General features: G+C 41.4%; 1 protein-coding gene across 1 annotated transcript in view; it reads left to right on the top strand.

The window, feature by feature from the left end:
- The window catches only part of LOC147679844 (calcium/calmodulin-dependent protein kinase type II subunit beta-like), an 820445-nt gene that overhangs the window by 565704 nt on the left and 238224 nt on the right, over window positions 1-16517 (top strand). The window contains exon 5 of the mRNA XM_086942481.1: window positions 893-958. Coding sequence (XP_086798607.1) covers window positions 893-958 — 66 coding nt within the window. The remainder of the gene's footprint in view (window positions 1-892; window positions 959-16517) is intronic.

Below are 16517 nucleotides of genomic sequence, written 5' to 3'. Positions count from 1 at the left end.
TTACAAATAATCTAACCAGTGGCAATTGCTTGGGGTAGCATTCCAAGCCATAATTTTTCACCCACTGTGCCACTCTAGAAAGGCCTACCTAGTGCTGACCCTGTTCCTCAAGTAGACAGTCCATCCTGAACCTTGGTCATCTTAGCCCTCCACCCTGCAGCCCACTTATTTTGTTAGTTGGGAAGTTTTAGACTCACCCCTCTGAATCTCATTGACTGAGCTACACCCCTGAGTTTAGTGTAAAGCAAAAAGTAATTAGGAAAGAAGCACGGGCCTGGAATGGCAAGGTAGTGTAAGAGGACACTAAGTTCAAGCAGCCACTATCAGTGGATGGCCCAATGAAAGAGAGGAGGTTGGGCAAAGGAAACGCATACAGATTAGAGAACAACACCCTCACAGGAATGACCTGAACCAACTAACAAACTGCAGAAGAGGAAAGTTAAGAGGGCAAAGCAACACATGGACTGTACCAGCACATGGACTGTACCAGGCTGTACCACCTACAGAAGGAAGATAGGCAAAGCATATCTTCTGTGGAAGTGACACATGAAAAAACAGGACATCTACTGGGAATGTTCCCTATTTATATCAAGAAAGGGAAGAGCTAGTAAAGTGGAATAGGGGTTTGACAGGATAACTAAATTCTGTCTGTAGAAGGAGGCAAACCTCATTTTCTAAAACAGGCTGTTTTTTCAAAAACCCTTGAGTAACCACCCTCTGACAGAGCAAACACCGTACTCCTTAATCTAAATCAGCTGCTTTGACCCAAATGGCGTTGGTTACAAATATCAAGAGATTGGACCCAGAATTGCTTCATGTTCCATTTGGTTAATTATTGCCTGCTATTGCTCAGATATTATTTTCAGCTTCTCATGTTCTTTTTCTGTTTCAGGGTGACTGGTGGGGAGCTGTTTGAAGATATTGTCGCCAGGGAATATTACAGCGAGGCGGATGCAAGGTGAGTAGAAGACCCAACCTACCATACCTATAACCGCCTCCTCCTCCTCCTCCTCTTCCCCCTTCCACCACCCATGCTCCATGACCTCTTCCTCCATACCTCTCATTCAGCCTCACCATGTGCTTCTGGTGTTCCCCTAACCCAATTCTGGTACTATATCTGTGGAACATCCCCATATCATTACAGAAAGAGGCCTCACAGAAAGCTTGCCCGGCACCCTTCATCCAAAGGGACGTCTGTCTGTTTACTTCAGCCTCACAAATACATGCAGAACCTTTCTTAGTGGAATGTAGGTTTCCGTGTCCTTGTCCAAAAAAGCTCCAGCAACTATTCCTCTCCCGTTTTTACCACCTCTGTGAGAGATGCCCTCTGAGACTCTGGCAACCAATATTTTTTAGAGTCCCTCTGTTCATCACTAGAAAATATACCAGAACATTCAATTACAAAGACTATTTCGGTTGTTACCAGTTTTTTTCAGTGGAGTGTGTTGGGTAAAATGCTCCCTTTAATTATCTTTTCAAGTCACACTCTGAGGAAACTCCTGTAAGTGTCCGAGAGTGTATTTCAACACACACATTCCTTTGTCAGAGTTTAACCAGTCCTTCTGTTGTCCTGGTGTGTACAAATCCATATTTTGAAGTGACCTAAAAATGAGTGAGCAATACAGATTTTGAAATATGAAGTTGAGGAAAGTATACAAATATTTCCCCAATGGATTGATTTTTTTTTCTCTCCTATAATCCATTTTACCTTTAACAGAAAACTAAAAGTTGGGAATGTATTGTAAATCTTAGGGATTCGCCAGTTAACGATTTTGTAAAATGCTATTTAAATTTTTCTAAATTTAGTTGTATTACGGACCTCAGTTTTAGATTTTTAGGCAGTTCTATGCATATATCAGTGGTGAGGGGAAAGTCGTATATAGTAAAAGGTATGTTCCATGTCTTTATTGAAACAACCTGGTATCCGTGTCTCCCATACATAAAAGGCAAGGTTCCAACCCATTCGTTTCAGTGTGGAGTCGCCCACAATATGTTTCGAAATCATTCAGTCTTTTTATTTCTCCAATATACCTTCTGTCACTTTTTTCACAATTTTAACATCTGAAAGTTAACATTTAACAGCTGCGTTCATACACATTTCAGTTGAAAGAGAGGCACATATTACTTTGTTATTTAGTGGGGAGCACTAAGCCATTGCATTCACATAAACTAACAAAGTAATGTTACTCTCTACATCTCGAAGTGAGTCTTGGAATAGCAAGGAGGGCTAAAGATGGCGGCTGCGTACAGTTAAGATTCAGCTACTAATGCTAACCAAAGTAATACTTACAAAAGCAATAGAAATTATGCTGGAAAAATAAAATAATCGGATGAGTCTATGACCTTTAATCCTTCGTGTTAAAGTTTGAAATGTGCGCTAGATGCCCTGTGTTCCCTTGTTTAAATCGGCTATTGTCCTCACTTAATAATGTACACTTTAATTTTTTGGGCAGAGTTATGTACTTCCATGGTTAAGATTCCAGATCCACAGTGCTATATGCTAATATTTAGGTTCTGCCCTTGACTACCTATGCGAACTAGCCAGCTCAGTTTGTTTCGTTGCCACCTCTGCTGATAGTTTATAAACAGGGAGAGACATTTTTTTAGGGACCCTATAAATATGGATACAGGCTCATACTGCATTATTGATGTTTAACAAGGCTTCTGAGCCTCCTTTATTAACTTTGAGAACTGAGTTGATTCCAGGGGCATAGCTAAGCAGGGTTGTGGCCAAGGTGAACGAGGACTCCACTACACCCCAATTAAGGCTATGCTTTACTTTCCAACTTGAGTGAAGGGGACCCATTCTGTCTCTTTGCCTAAATGTCCAGGGCATGCTTGATTTTCCATTGGTGGTCCACCCTTGCAAGACTTAACCTGTAATCGGTCACAAATAACATCTACGACTCTCCTATAGCGTGCTTTATACAATACCCATCCTTTCTGATGTGTAAAATAGGTATGAATCACGCAAAATTGATACTCTGAGGCATCCAGTCATATAAATTGGGAGGACTTTTGTATCAAAACCTCAAAGGTTGATTCTGTGGAGGCCTGAAAACTATCTTTGGTACGTTCAGGTCCATTATTAATTGGCTAAAGTAGTTTCTTGGATTTACGCAAAAACATCTGTAAACAAACAGTTGTCATATTGGCTCACTTGAAGACTAACAGGATGGATTGGTCCTCAGCTATGGCCTAAGAGGCTCCAGAATTGTAGCCCCAACATTCAGTCCTGGACTTATTATTGTGAAGTCTAATCTGGGTGACCAGGATCATAATGCCCTACCCTAGGATGCAGCTAAAGGTTTACTTAAGTGCAGTCTACTTTAAGCATTTTGGTCCGTTGCTTCTGAATGCTGTAAAACCAGTGTGGTGCTTTCAGTTTTATTACTGCACCCCTTTAGGAGAAAGAGTGAAGTGAATTTACGTGCTTCACGCACACTTGTTTGCTTGATTGTAGATTTCTATGAAGATCTGAGATGTCTTTCTTTAGGGCCCTGTTCTAAACTGTTGTAGAAATCCATTCATGATAGTACAAAGGCCTAGTTAATTTCACATGGTGGCTCATTCATAAGAGGACTCAACTTGGTCTTCTCCGCATCACTCATCAGAAATAGTTATGTTTTTTAGCACTGACCTGTGATGTGATCTTGAGCTGCAGGTCACATTTACTTTGGTTTTCTAGAACTTAGCAAAGAGAAAATGAAAACTAACTGTGCTCTCTTTTCTGGAAAGTTAAAAACTGGTATTTGTACTATCAGTTTTTCCTCACATCAGTCCGTGTATAAAAGTAGATTGCAAATCCTTCCTTTCAATATAGAAAGGCTTAAAACACCCCACTTTAAAAAGCACCTGAAAGTGAAGGTTCAGGTCTCAATTCTAGTCTGCATTCTCCATCTGTTTGTGTAATCTATGAAGGAGTAAAAACACACCCTAAAGCCACTTTGTTGCTCTTGTTATTGCCCCCTTATACAAGAATTGTTTAGGTGAATCACAACTGCTAGCACCATCAGCTGTGGCAGACCACCTACTCTGTTTACAAAGTTCATTCTACCCATACATGTTTTCCGGTCAGTCACTACTTGGGTGCCATGGATTATCAAGATCTCTCTACCCACATAGCCCACCCAAGGGCCAAATGGACATCCTGCATCTGTAATGACACCCACTGCCACATTTGTTACTCTCAGCCAAACTTCTTGATATTACCCACTATATACAAATTCACTGTTTCTGTATGAAATCTATTTTTAATTTGGAATTCCTGCTTGAAACATTTAGTATTGTTACACTTATGTGCTCACACTGGTTTTACATCCACTCTTAAGAACACAAGAAAATAAATAATCAATAAATAAACAAACACATATATACATAAAGCATACCTGTATAAACAATTGCATAGAAGAAATTAACAGAAGACTCGTAAGAGGAATAAGAGCAGATAAGGTTGGCCTGGTGATTTAAAAAAAATATTTCTTCCAGAAACACATTGGTTCCACTTAATGGCTTTGACCTTAATATAATCAAAACGAAATTAACATTTCAAACTTTGATAAGAAGAGTAAAAATGTTATGGAGGCATTAATACCTGGTTGTTTAAATAATGAGATAGTAATGCCTGTGTGCAATCAATATATATTGATTGTTATTTTTCTATTACTTCAACTCTTGTACCGTAGTTTCACAGATTAAGGGGTTGAGATTATAAAACAAGTATTTCAAGCCTTAAAGAATAAATACATTGTCTATTGGCTGATAGTTTAACTCACATTTGTTTTATTTGAATTTAAAGAGGTTTATTGAAAAGATCAACTCGATAAGAATATTCAGTTAATTTGTTTAAACATATGTTGAGGTGTTTCCTATGTTAAGTATTTAATTGAAGGTTAAGCAGTATCACTTCAAAATATGGATGCAGCCATGGTTAAATACGTATCCCTACCTGATTTTACTTTACAGATTTACAATAAAAGCATTTAGGGCTCTTTAATGTAGTCTTCATTCACCTAATAGCGGCTAGGCCAATTGCCATATGTAGGGTTTGATCCAATTTTGGCAGACACTGGATGGGAAGTAATTGAGAGCTGTGGGTGGGAGCTAAGTGAAGTGCCCTGAAATGCTTTGTTCTTCCACAATTTCTTGCTGTGTCGACTTGTTCCCCCTTCTTTCAGCAGTGTTTTAGGTTGCTTTTCATGTATAACAAGATTTTCCAAAGTCCACCCAAAATAAAAAAGCTATTTTCGTGACAGATTAAAAAAAAACATCCACAAACGATGTAGATAATTTCCACATAGATTCACTGTCTGGAAATATAATTCTAAGGGGTGTATGAAATTATGATTTTACTGACAAAGTTTTAAGGATCTGTCAAACTCCAACATAATGAAGCTACAAAGTTTGTCACCTTTGTTCACGTTTAAAACTTCACCTCCATGCAAATTTCCACTAAACAGCTATCCGCAGAACAATGTTGCTACAGAAAATATCTTTGCAAACTCCCCAGAAACGTTGCTATCACTTGTTTTTTTTACCCTGCAAAATCTACTTATTGCAGGAGTTTCCACCTGCTATTTTTCTATACGTTGCCACCTTTGTGTCATAATATGAAAAATGCAACGTCTTTGGAAGACTTCACCAAGTTGGTAAAAGGCAACAGGTAAAAGCCAACAATACAAATTTTGAAAACGCCAAAAAAATTATCCTGTGTGGATATATATAAAAGGAGCCATGGCTTTTGCCTTCAGGGATGAATGTTGTTCTACAAGTTTGCCCATATTAACCTGAGATCAAACTCTTAGCAACAAAACTTGCAATGCTGAATGCCCCAAAACTGCTACTATAGTGACAAAGTAGGCTAATAACTCAGACTGCTTACTGGTCCGCTTCAGGCAATCTAACTAAACTGCATACAACAAAAGAAGCAGAGATAGTCAAATTGAACTTAATTCTTTCACATGGGTCATGTCAGTCATGAATAAATCACCCACAGTGTTCCCACTTAGGGATGTAAAATATTTCTTATATCAGTTCTTACTTGCTCATATATTCTTTGTACGCGAAAGAAAGGATTGAGATGAATTACCATTCTTCTCATACACTTTGCACAAGAGCGAATATCAACTAACTTGTGTAATTTATATATCCATCTGTTCCTGAGTGGGCTGTAAAAATTGAGAAAATATGTCACAAACTGTGCATTACATACTTGGTGTAAAGTACTGGTTGATTGTTTGACTTACCGTAACAGTAATGTAAAGAAGTGTTGGAAACTCTGTCCTGAAAAAAAACGTTGTTTAATTCTGATGATCAGCTGCTCTCTGGTCATACAACACTGTTGGTCTGAATTGCCTTGGGTGTATTTATATGTGGTGAGACCATTGAACTTCACTATGGTTTCTACCTTCAAGTTACCCCAATGTGCTCTCCTAAATGTGATGTTTATCATCATTAGGCGGTCCAGTCAACTGTTAGTCACAACCGGCATTAGTCACAATTGGCATTCTAACTACAAAACACAATTGGAGTGCACAATTAGTTTTATGAGCTATCGTGGTATACCCTGTTTGCAATATAATGTTTCCTATTTATTTGATATACCTTTGATATTGGTTTCTGGAACTCATGCAGCAATGGCATTGGACAGACACCCTGGCTCAAATTGCAATATAATGTAAATATAAGGACACCTTACAATTTGATCGTTACCCTGCCTTGGAAACAGATATTAATAGCAATATACCATTCTTCATAATTCAGATTGGAAGACATTCCTGTAAAATTGTGGGCAGTTAACATGCAGTTTTCTACAGGTGTTGATGGCGATCAGAGAGCCCTTCGTTGGTGGAATAGTGGACATGTTGGGTGCTTAGAATGGCAGATTAGATCACGTTTTAGAGTCTGCTTACATTTTCTTGGTTAACTAAAGAATGCTGACTAATCTCAAATGCATTTAGTTGAATATCTTTTTTGTGGGCTAGACTGCTCTGAAATTTCACTGTGGTCAAACATGGTCTGTGTGCCCTGAAAGACCCCAAGAGACGCTACTTACCTACCCGTTCTTTTGTCCTCAGACTTTTCTTATTTTTATTCTATTCCATAACTCCACCGTATCCTAGTCTTGACTAGTACTAACAAAATTGAAACTAAAAAGAGACTAACAGAGAAACATCCTTGAGGTCAACCACAATCGAATTCGTTCGAGCACTAGCCATGAATCCAAACAATCAGATGTTCCTTTAGTGGAGCTTGACTACTGACATAGCTTGGTAAAATGACTGCCTTATGATAGACCTTGTTAACTCTGTGAGGTGATAGAATATGATCCCTGCCCAGGGAAAGACATTGCTCTGCTGTATGGGTAGTAGGTTGAGACCACAGCCATACAACTGCATTAGTTTGACCGCTCTGGACCAAATCAAGGAGTTGACATTGGCTGACTTAATGAGAGGGTGTAATAGATCACAGACCTGTGAAGAACATTGGTTGTCCATGCAGCACAGCAAAGTGAGTCTACAGCTCTGTGGTAGCCATTCGTGACCAAGGGGAGAGGTTACAACCTCATGACACTCATTTGTTTGACAAATAAGGCAGCAGGAATAAAGTAGTCACAGATCAGTAGCAGCTGTTAAATGGCCAGCCAAAGGAAGCCGTAAAATGAGTCTCAGCCTGTGTTACTTATTGAAATGAGAATACCAGATGAGATCAAAGCCCTGTGAACGTCATTGAGTAGCAATGCAACATCCATTAACAATGCCTCGTCAGCCCTTGGTGAGTGAGATGAGCGCGCAGGGTGAAATCACACTCCTGTAACAGTCATTAATTCACTTTGCGAGACAGCTGCTAGATAACGCAGTCCCTAAAAGCCATCAGGCTGGGGACATAGAGCTGTTTCGACCAGTCATAACCGGCATATATCATTTACACTTAGTGGATACAATCTGCTGCAAATTCCTGCTTTTTCTTTGTTTCTACAAGATTGTTGCCTAATTGCTATTTCTACTTTTGATAATTAGGCTCCTGAGAGGTGCCATTGCGAACTAAAAAATAAATGCTATTCCCTGTAAGGTCTACTTTGGTAAAGGAGAGTGATGGTCCTTTAAAAAAATATATCTTTTGTCAGCTCCCTTTTAGGGAAGGCGTTTATGATTATTTGTATTCAACTTGTTTCATTGATCTAGATTTTTGGTAGGTCTGTTCTCTGAGCCATATGTGAATGAAAAGCCTTGTCCTTCAGACATATACTTGGAAGGACCCCAACCACTGTTCTAGCAGGGGCATAACGTGGACCCCTTACAGCGCAGGGTGTCCTCACCATTCATGGATCCCCAATCTACTCTAAAGCCTATACATATCTGTGAGATATGGGAGCTTCTGGGGCCCCTCATCACATTCTACAGGGGGTTTGCATCATTTTGCGTTACGCCACTGTGTTCTAGGGTTGCATCCTAACATGTTCGTTATGAGTGTCTTCATCACCCAGAATCCAGAACTGCTGCCCACGTAAATATTGGGATCAAAGGGGCACAGCACCAAAATATGGAGAGAAAAAAGACGCTGCAGAGCACCAGCCAACTGTTTGTCTGCACAGCGGGCCTCTTAGCTCCTCATTAAACCAAATGCTCTTGGTCATAGACCACCCGGGTGTACCGATCATACCTTTGGGTCATAGGTTCATTTTCGTGCCCATATCCCAACCTCCAACCCATTTCCCGCCACTTCCACCTCCACTGCTCATTGTTCTGCCTCTTTTAGACCATCCAAATGCCCCCCTCCCCTCATGGAAGGAATGCAAGTGCTGCGGTCTGCGCGCACCACACTTTACCCACTGCCCTGCCCAGTTTCTCAAACCAAACCTCCCTCCCATCCCCCAGTGATAATTCATTGTTGTGTCCAACCTTTCAAGACATTCTGTTTTTCTCCTTGTCTCGCCCCTGCCCATCCTTCCCTTTCCTTCTCCTCTACCTCTACCCTCGGGTGTGTATTGTCTTCTGCTTTTTCACCTGTCTCCTGTTATTTTCTATTTGTATCACTTGCTCGCTACTCCATCTTGTTCTCTGTCCCTGCTTCTCTTTCCCTTTCCACCTCTTCCCCAAAGTGGTCTTCCCTTCCCCTCACCTCCCCGCATCCTGATTCTCCTTCTTGAAATCTTTCTCCCATAATCCATTCCTGCGCCTATATTACTGTCAACATATCCATCTTACCTGCCACGTCTTCTTTCTAACCCCCTTGCCCTTTCGCCACTCCTTTTTTGCAATGGTCCAATTTATTTTTCTATTTCCCCCATTTATTTTGTATTCTTCCAATGTTGTCTGCTCTTGTCTGTTCTTTTTCTCCTATCCTGTATTTGCCACACTGTACCTTACATTCGCTCTATGACCTGCTTTCTTCTGTATCCCCCATCACTTCTCCTTTTGCATATTCTCTTGCACAAATCCGCATTATCTTCCCTATACGGTCTTCTTCATATCTCTACCTCACATTCACCATGATTTGGCCCATTTGTGTTTATTTCCATGCGTCCCTTCACCTCACCTGTCTCTTCCTGTACACCTTCATTTGATCTCGATTCTCTGTTCACACTACCACTCCTCCCCCTCCAACCTTCTGCGTTCTGCCTCTTCCCCTCTATCTATCTGACTCTGTTTTTCACCAATCACTTTTCCACTGCAAACTATCTGTCTTCACTATATCACTTCATTATTCTCTGTGTTTATATTCAATACATGTAACTGCATCCTCGTTGTACCTCTCCCCTTTATCGTTCTTTCCTCTATGTATCACTCGGCCCTGTATTTATCAATCTCTCCTGTCATCGGTGTCTTCCCGTGCCTTGTTCACGTTCTCCTCTATGGCTCAACCCTCATTTACATCTCTCTCATATGTATCTTTCTGTCACTCTCTGAACTCCTTGTACCTATGGGGTCTCTATACAACTCTGCCTTTTCTGAATGTCTCATCGGCATTTTTTCTCTTTTCTGAATCCCAATCTGTACATGTTTCTCTGCACCTTAATTTCTTCTCTTTTCCTTCCCTGTATGTCATCCATCTTTATACACCATGCCTTTCCACTCACTTTTGTATGTTGCATTCTATACCTTCTGTTCCACTTTCTGTATTTCACCCTTGTTTCGCCTCTTTCTCTGCTGTTTCTATTCTCTCTCTGTACTCTTTCTCTCCGTCCTGTGCCCCCCACCTCTCTGCCTGTCTCTCCCTCCTTCCCACCCCCGTCTCCCTGTTTTGTTTTACAGTCACTGTCTTCATCAGATATTAGAAAGTGTCTCTTTCACACATCACTGTGATATTGTGCACAGAGACCTCAAGGTCAGTATACCAAACTTTTCAACCTCACAGACATGATTTTGGGGGTGGATGGGGTGTGTGGAATGATTTGGAGGAAGGGTTGGGGGGAGCATAAATCGTGTACGACCAAAATCAGAACCAACTCCCACCTGTAACCCCCACGTCCAAACCTCCCTAACTGCCTTTTCATTAAAGAAGGATCTCCCATTTTCCATTGTATACTGCATGAGACAAATTTGCACAACGCGGTAATGTCAAGCACCCCAAAAAGCAAGTGATTTGAGGTGTTGTGGGAGGGAGGAGGAAAAAAAGGGAGAAATTCGTGGAGGTACATACAAAGTGGGAACATGCTCCCTTGCTCCTCCCAGTAGAATGAAATTTGAGTCGCCCAAATATCAGAGGATAAGTGGTTTGTTGGAACGTGGGGAGACTTCCCGACAGTACCTCTGTAGGTCTTGCGTAGAGTACGCTACAGGCCAGCATTACTACTTAGAAATGAATAACTCTGGTGTTTGGAAGGCCACAGGCTGCATGTCAGTCTTAGAGAATCTCTCCATTGACTGCTCCACCTAGAGATACCAACTTGTTTCTGTCCCAACCAAATTGCATTTTGGGAGACTGAATGTCAAGCAAGCAATTGTTGGTTTGGCCGAACTGGACTAATCAAAATTAACTGCAGGGAGTTTAGGAGACAGGCTACTACCAGTTAATTATGGCAAAAAAAAATGAAATACCACAAACCCCAGGCTTTGCAAAAGAGGGAGCGCCATGATTCTCAGCATGCTTTAGGTCTATACCGAAACAGAAGCTCAGAGTTCTACCTTTTTTTATATAATTCTGAGGCCTGCATTTTTGGAATTAAGCCATACCGTAGTTCCCAGCATGCCATGTGAATGAGTTCACTGCCGTCCCCAGCATGCCCTGGAAATGGAGCTAAACTGTAACTCCCAGCATGTTCTGATAATAAAATTGAACTGTGGTTCCAAGCATGCCCGAGAATATGAACTACAGTTCCTAACATTTTCTGGGAATGGGGATGACGCACAATTCTTAAATTCACTGGGAATGAGGCTAAACTGTCTTTGTGGAATTCTCTGGGTTATGAGGTTGAACGATGGTTCTGGAATTTTCCGTGAATGATACTGAACTGGGGTCCCAGACTTCCCTGGGAATGGAGCAGAACTCTGGTTCAGGCATGCCTTAATCATCTCTTTCTGGCTTTTGGTGTTGAAGTGTTAGCTGCCTTCTCTCCATAAGGCTCCAGCAATCCGGCAGACCCTCTCTAGTCTCCGTTTGAGACATTTCCTTTCACTGTGCAGAAAGCTGGTATAGCAGCTTTTTATAAATACAAAGGCAAGAAAAAAAACGATTAATTCAGAGAGGACCTCACTGTCTCATTTTCTTCCATTTCTTTATCACTCTCTTCAGTTTCTCTTCATTCCTCCCTATCTTACTTTTAGTCTCTCCTCTGCCTCTTTCTCTCCCGTGGCCTATCTCATTCTCTGTGCACTTCCTCTATCTTTTTCTCTCAGATTTCGTCCTCTCCTTCCTTCTCTTTTCTTTCAGTATCGCTACACTCTGTTCTTTCCTGTGACATCTCCTTCCTGTCTTGGTGCTTGCATTTACTGCTCGTGTGGTCCTTCAGTCAGTGCCTCCTTAAGCATGCTCTGCATGGCATCATCATTGATCTGTGCTACGAAACTGAGTGTTGTAGTAACACTTGATGGCTGGGTCAAGGGCAAGAGGTCACAAAGAAAATGCTAATAGGGGTGTGAGGTTGGGATGTAGGACAAAGTTCATAGAGTGCACTGTCGAATGCTTGACTTTGGATTCGTCTGGGGTGTCCCCATAAGCTATTAAAATTGGGGGCATTGCACATGCCAGTGAGAATGCGGGAGAGGGGGTCCCAGTCTATTATAGGCCAACAACTGAAAATGTATGAGGTGATAATCACAGGCTAAAGGGGTGGGTGCCTGGGATGGAAATAAGATAATTTTGGCAAAGTCACTAAAGGTGTGGAAATCTGCAGAATCCATTTGAGCAGCACAGTTAACGTCTTTAGTGTTGTGCAGCTGTTAGTAGTGTTGGAGAATGTTCTGTCCTTTTCAGTTTAGTGATAATTGCTAATGCTTGCTGGGTGCTCTGTCGTGGTATGTCAGACACTTGTGGATGATTTCTGGTTGTATGTTGATGTTATTTTTGTTGATTGCTTATACCAGCAGGATGGTTTTTGAGTGCACCAGTGCATGTATTTGCTGAAGGAAGGGGAATGTTTTGCAGTTTGATGTGTACGTTTATCTTGCTGAGTGCTAGTTGAAAATGTGTCATTTACTTTTTATATATGTTTTTGTGGTTTTTTGGGATGAATTCCGATTGTTTTTGATAGGTTGATTCTTTGTTTATTTGCCATGATCATTGTATTTTGTTGCTATATGCCTGTCGACTGTTTACTGGGTGCACTTGGTCTTTTTCAGTTGCTGGTCAGTGATATTCTGCTGCTTCCCTTGATCTTTTTTGTTACTTTACTTTTATATTTTGGATAATCTTAGGATTGTTTATAGTGTGTAACTTATTTTGCAATTGATTGGGTGGCTTTTGGTTGTTTGTCTTGGTTTGCAGTTAGTATGATTGGATCTTTGTTGGTTTGCTAAGGGCATTTTAGAGGTTTAGGATTCTTATTAGTTTGTTCTGCAATTGTTTATTTATTTTCAGAATGGTTTTGGTTGCTTTCTTAGCATTTTTCTGTGTTGTTTAAGGGGTAGTTTTTGGTTGTTGGCACAGTAACCTTTTCTCCTGATATGAATTATGCAAATTTATTAGGTGATTTTGTTAGTTTGTCTATGCTTTCTATAGATTTCTGGTAGTTTTGGTTGATTCAAGTTCTTTTTTTTTTTTTTTAAAACATAGTTTATTGGATTTTATATCGACATATAATATATGACAATGACCACAGCATCCATATCCGGTAAACACGTCCCCCAATTTAACATTAATTCCCCCCCAAACCCCCTCCCCCTTATGTTCGGTGGTGTGGGCATATCCAGAAGTCTGTATCATAACATAGTACCAGCTGCACATAAAGCGTTACATATCAGTTTCACAGTTTGATGATCAGATGTACGATTAACATTCAGTCATCTTCCTCCACTATCTGGGCATCCCACAATGCCTGAGTCAGGGCCTCCCAAGCTCTTGCCATCTCCAAAGCCTTATCATTATCAACGCGTCTAGCCTGCCGAAGCCGGACCACACTCACACTCTGCCCATTTGCAGAACTCCATACGCCAGCGCCTGCTCGAGGGTCCCGCCCTTGACTTCCAGTGCCAGGTTCTCTCGTTTGGCCAACAATAAGCCTAAATCAATAAATTTGCCACCACGTTTTGGCCGTGTGCGGAAACCAGTGTAACACGCAGGTAGCCATGTCGTAGTCTAGGTGTCAGTCAGTTATGGCGTCTAGAAGGTCCCCCACATCTGCCCAATATTCCCTAATAGACGGACAAAACCACAGCATATGTTCTATTTCCACCTCTTGTTCCAAACATCTGGAGCATGCCGCATCGTGGACCTGGAAGTATTTCCTAATCTTGCCCGGGGTCAGGTAAGCACGATGTAGAATGAAAAACTGTATCTGCTGGAACCGGGCATTTCTGCTCCCCTTCCATGCCCTCTTTAGAATGTGCCCCCATGCCGTATCCGGGATCTGGCTCCCTATGCTTGTTTCCCATTTTGCTTTCAGTATCTCCAGTGGCTGCAAACCGCCCTGCAACATTCGAGACTGGAGGCATTTGACCGCCTTAACAGTCCCTACTGCCATTACTACATATTGACAAGCCAGTGGTTCCGTCTGTCCACCTTTCCAGTGACCCCGAATCGCTGCCGCATGCGGCAGGAAGCCGCCCTCCGGGAGGCCATACATGTCTTGCAGCGCCCGAAAAGGAATCAGTTCCTCATTCATGTACAGATCCCCTACCATGTGGATACCCAACTGTTAAACAACAACAATAATTTTATTAGGGTCAAAGGGGATTTTAAAGACCAAACTCTAATATGCCCCAAGCATACAATGAACGACAAAAAATATCAGAGGGTCTGAAACAACAGAGAAGTGAACGCCAGATATGAACTAACAGGGGACTATATCTGCGTGGGTTTGGTGTAGGGGTGACCTTATTTAGATTGTACACGAGGCATGGTGATATAGTCCCCTGTTAGTTCATATCTGGCGTTCACTTCTCCGTCGATACCCAACTGTTCCCAGTCCTCCAGGGGGCTCCAATACCCTCCGTGAGGAAGCGCCGTCAACATACCCAGAGGGATTTCCGGTGCATATGGGCGAGTTACCCCTGCCCTGAGCTGGGCTCTGTTCCAGCAGAGCCTCAAGGTTCGTTCCTCCCCTGTCAAATTCTGCATAGCCAGTTTCTGCTGCAGGACAATGTAAGAGAGGACATGTCGATGTATTCCCTGCCCGTGTGTTAGTTCTGGTCCTCTGAATTCCCGCGCTATATATTGTGTCAGTATTGCAGCTGTGCCGCCAGATAATAGAGCTCGAAGTCAGGTACAGCCAGTCCGCCATCCGGCTTAGGCCTCATCAGGGTCGTCAGCGCTATTGGTTGACTCAAGTTGTTACTGGCAATTTGCAAAATACATTCTGTTAGAGTGCAGTTTGCCTTCTGCTAGTTGCAAGAGGTTTTCTAGCTTTTTACTGGACCCTTTTTAGGGAGTTTGTGAGGTGTCTCTTAATTTATGTGGCACTTTCTGGTGTGTTGCAGGTGGTTTGTAGCTCTTGATTATGCAGTGCTTCGTTATTTGTATGGTCTTTTTAGTTGTTCACCTCAAGCATTCAAATAGTTTGGGTCTTTTATGTGCGCTTCATTGTTAATAACTTTTTCTTTGTCATATCATTTTAAGTCGAATTTCAGTACTTTTTCTTGTTTGAAACTTTTTTTTACTTTGTGTGGAATGGTAATACTGCTTAATTGTTTACTTGGTGATGTTCGGGAGTTTGTTTTGAACTTTCTCTGTCCTTCTTTTGATGTTTGTTGTTTTTGGTTGTTGGCTAGTAATTGTTCTTTCTTTTTAATCCTATATACTTTTTTGTGTGGTTTGTGGGTGTGTCCGGTTGTTTTGCTTGGTGTGTTGTGGTTATCTGATGGAACTTTTTATAGGTTTTCTTTTTGTCTTTTTGATTGTGCCCTCGTGTTTTTTGGTGGCTAGTGTTTGGATGATTGTCCTTTGCTTCTCCAATATTAGCTGGCTGCTTTTTGGTTGTTTTGAGATGTATTATGTTTGTTTTATTGTTTGACTACTTGCAGCACTGTGAATGGTAAGTGGGTGAGTAATATGCGTAGTATTATTTATGTAGTATAGAGTTCAACCAAGCTGCTGTATGGTGCTTACAGTGAGTCTATACAGTAGCATTTTAATTTAATAAGAAGCTTTTGGTGGGTGATATTAGAATTATTAAGATGCTGTAGATCAAGAACAGCTGTCAGTAGGGTTCTAGAATGAGTAAATGTGGTGAATTTTGTTATCTGTAGAATGTGAAGAGAGGCCTTCCACAGTGCCTTTAGCTGTTTCTAGAGTGTTAATGGGAGGTTAGACAGAGTGTTCGGATTTCTCTAGCTGGAAAACATAAGTTGTTTTGCTTTGTAGTTTGGCACCATTTGAAGTGTAGATGAAAGGCTGTTATTTAAAGTTAGCCTTGGATGGGAAACTAGTGGGTTCGTTCTTGGAAGATATGCTTTAAATGAGGGTGCAGAGATGAATGTAGAGACATAGGGAACAAATAACTTATTTTTCTGGTATTGACAGACTTCCAGTTAGCATGTACTTTAGGGAGACCTTGTTTAAGGAGCATTTTCAAAGCCTGAACCTAAAAACATGTCCAGTAACTCCTCCACACCCATTCATAGAGTGTGGCGGAAGGATTGTTCTTTTCCTTAAAATACTACGAGAACATGAGAAAGAATGCCTCTTGGGTGATGGAATAATGTATGACTTTTTCTTTGTGACCTCTTCTTCCCCTCATCACTACCTCTCCGCACCCCAGTACTACCTTCACCAAACCTCTCCACTCCTCCCATATCTCGCCTGTACCACCCCTTCGCCATCATAACTCCCGTCCTCCTGTGCTGCAGTTGATGTGGTGTCTGTCCCTATTAATTACTTTCTAAAACAGGCTGGTATCGGGGGTGAGGAGTATTAGATCATCC

This window comes from Lissotriton vulgaris, chromosome 11 (assembly GCF_964263255.1).
Source record: "Lissotriton vulgaris chromosome 11, aLisVul1.2, whole genome shotgun sequence".
Lineage (NCBI taxonomy): Eukaryota > Metazoa > Chordata > Amphibia > Caudata > Salamandridae > Lissotriton > Lissotriton vulgaris.
The sequence above is the reverse complement of the archived record's forward strand: the minus strand, read 5'-3'. Positions and strand labels throughout refer to the sequence as shown.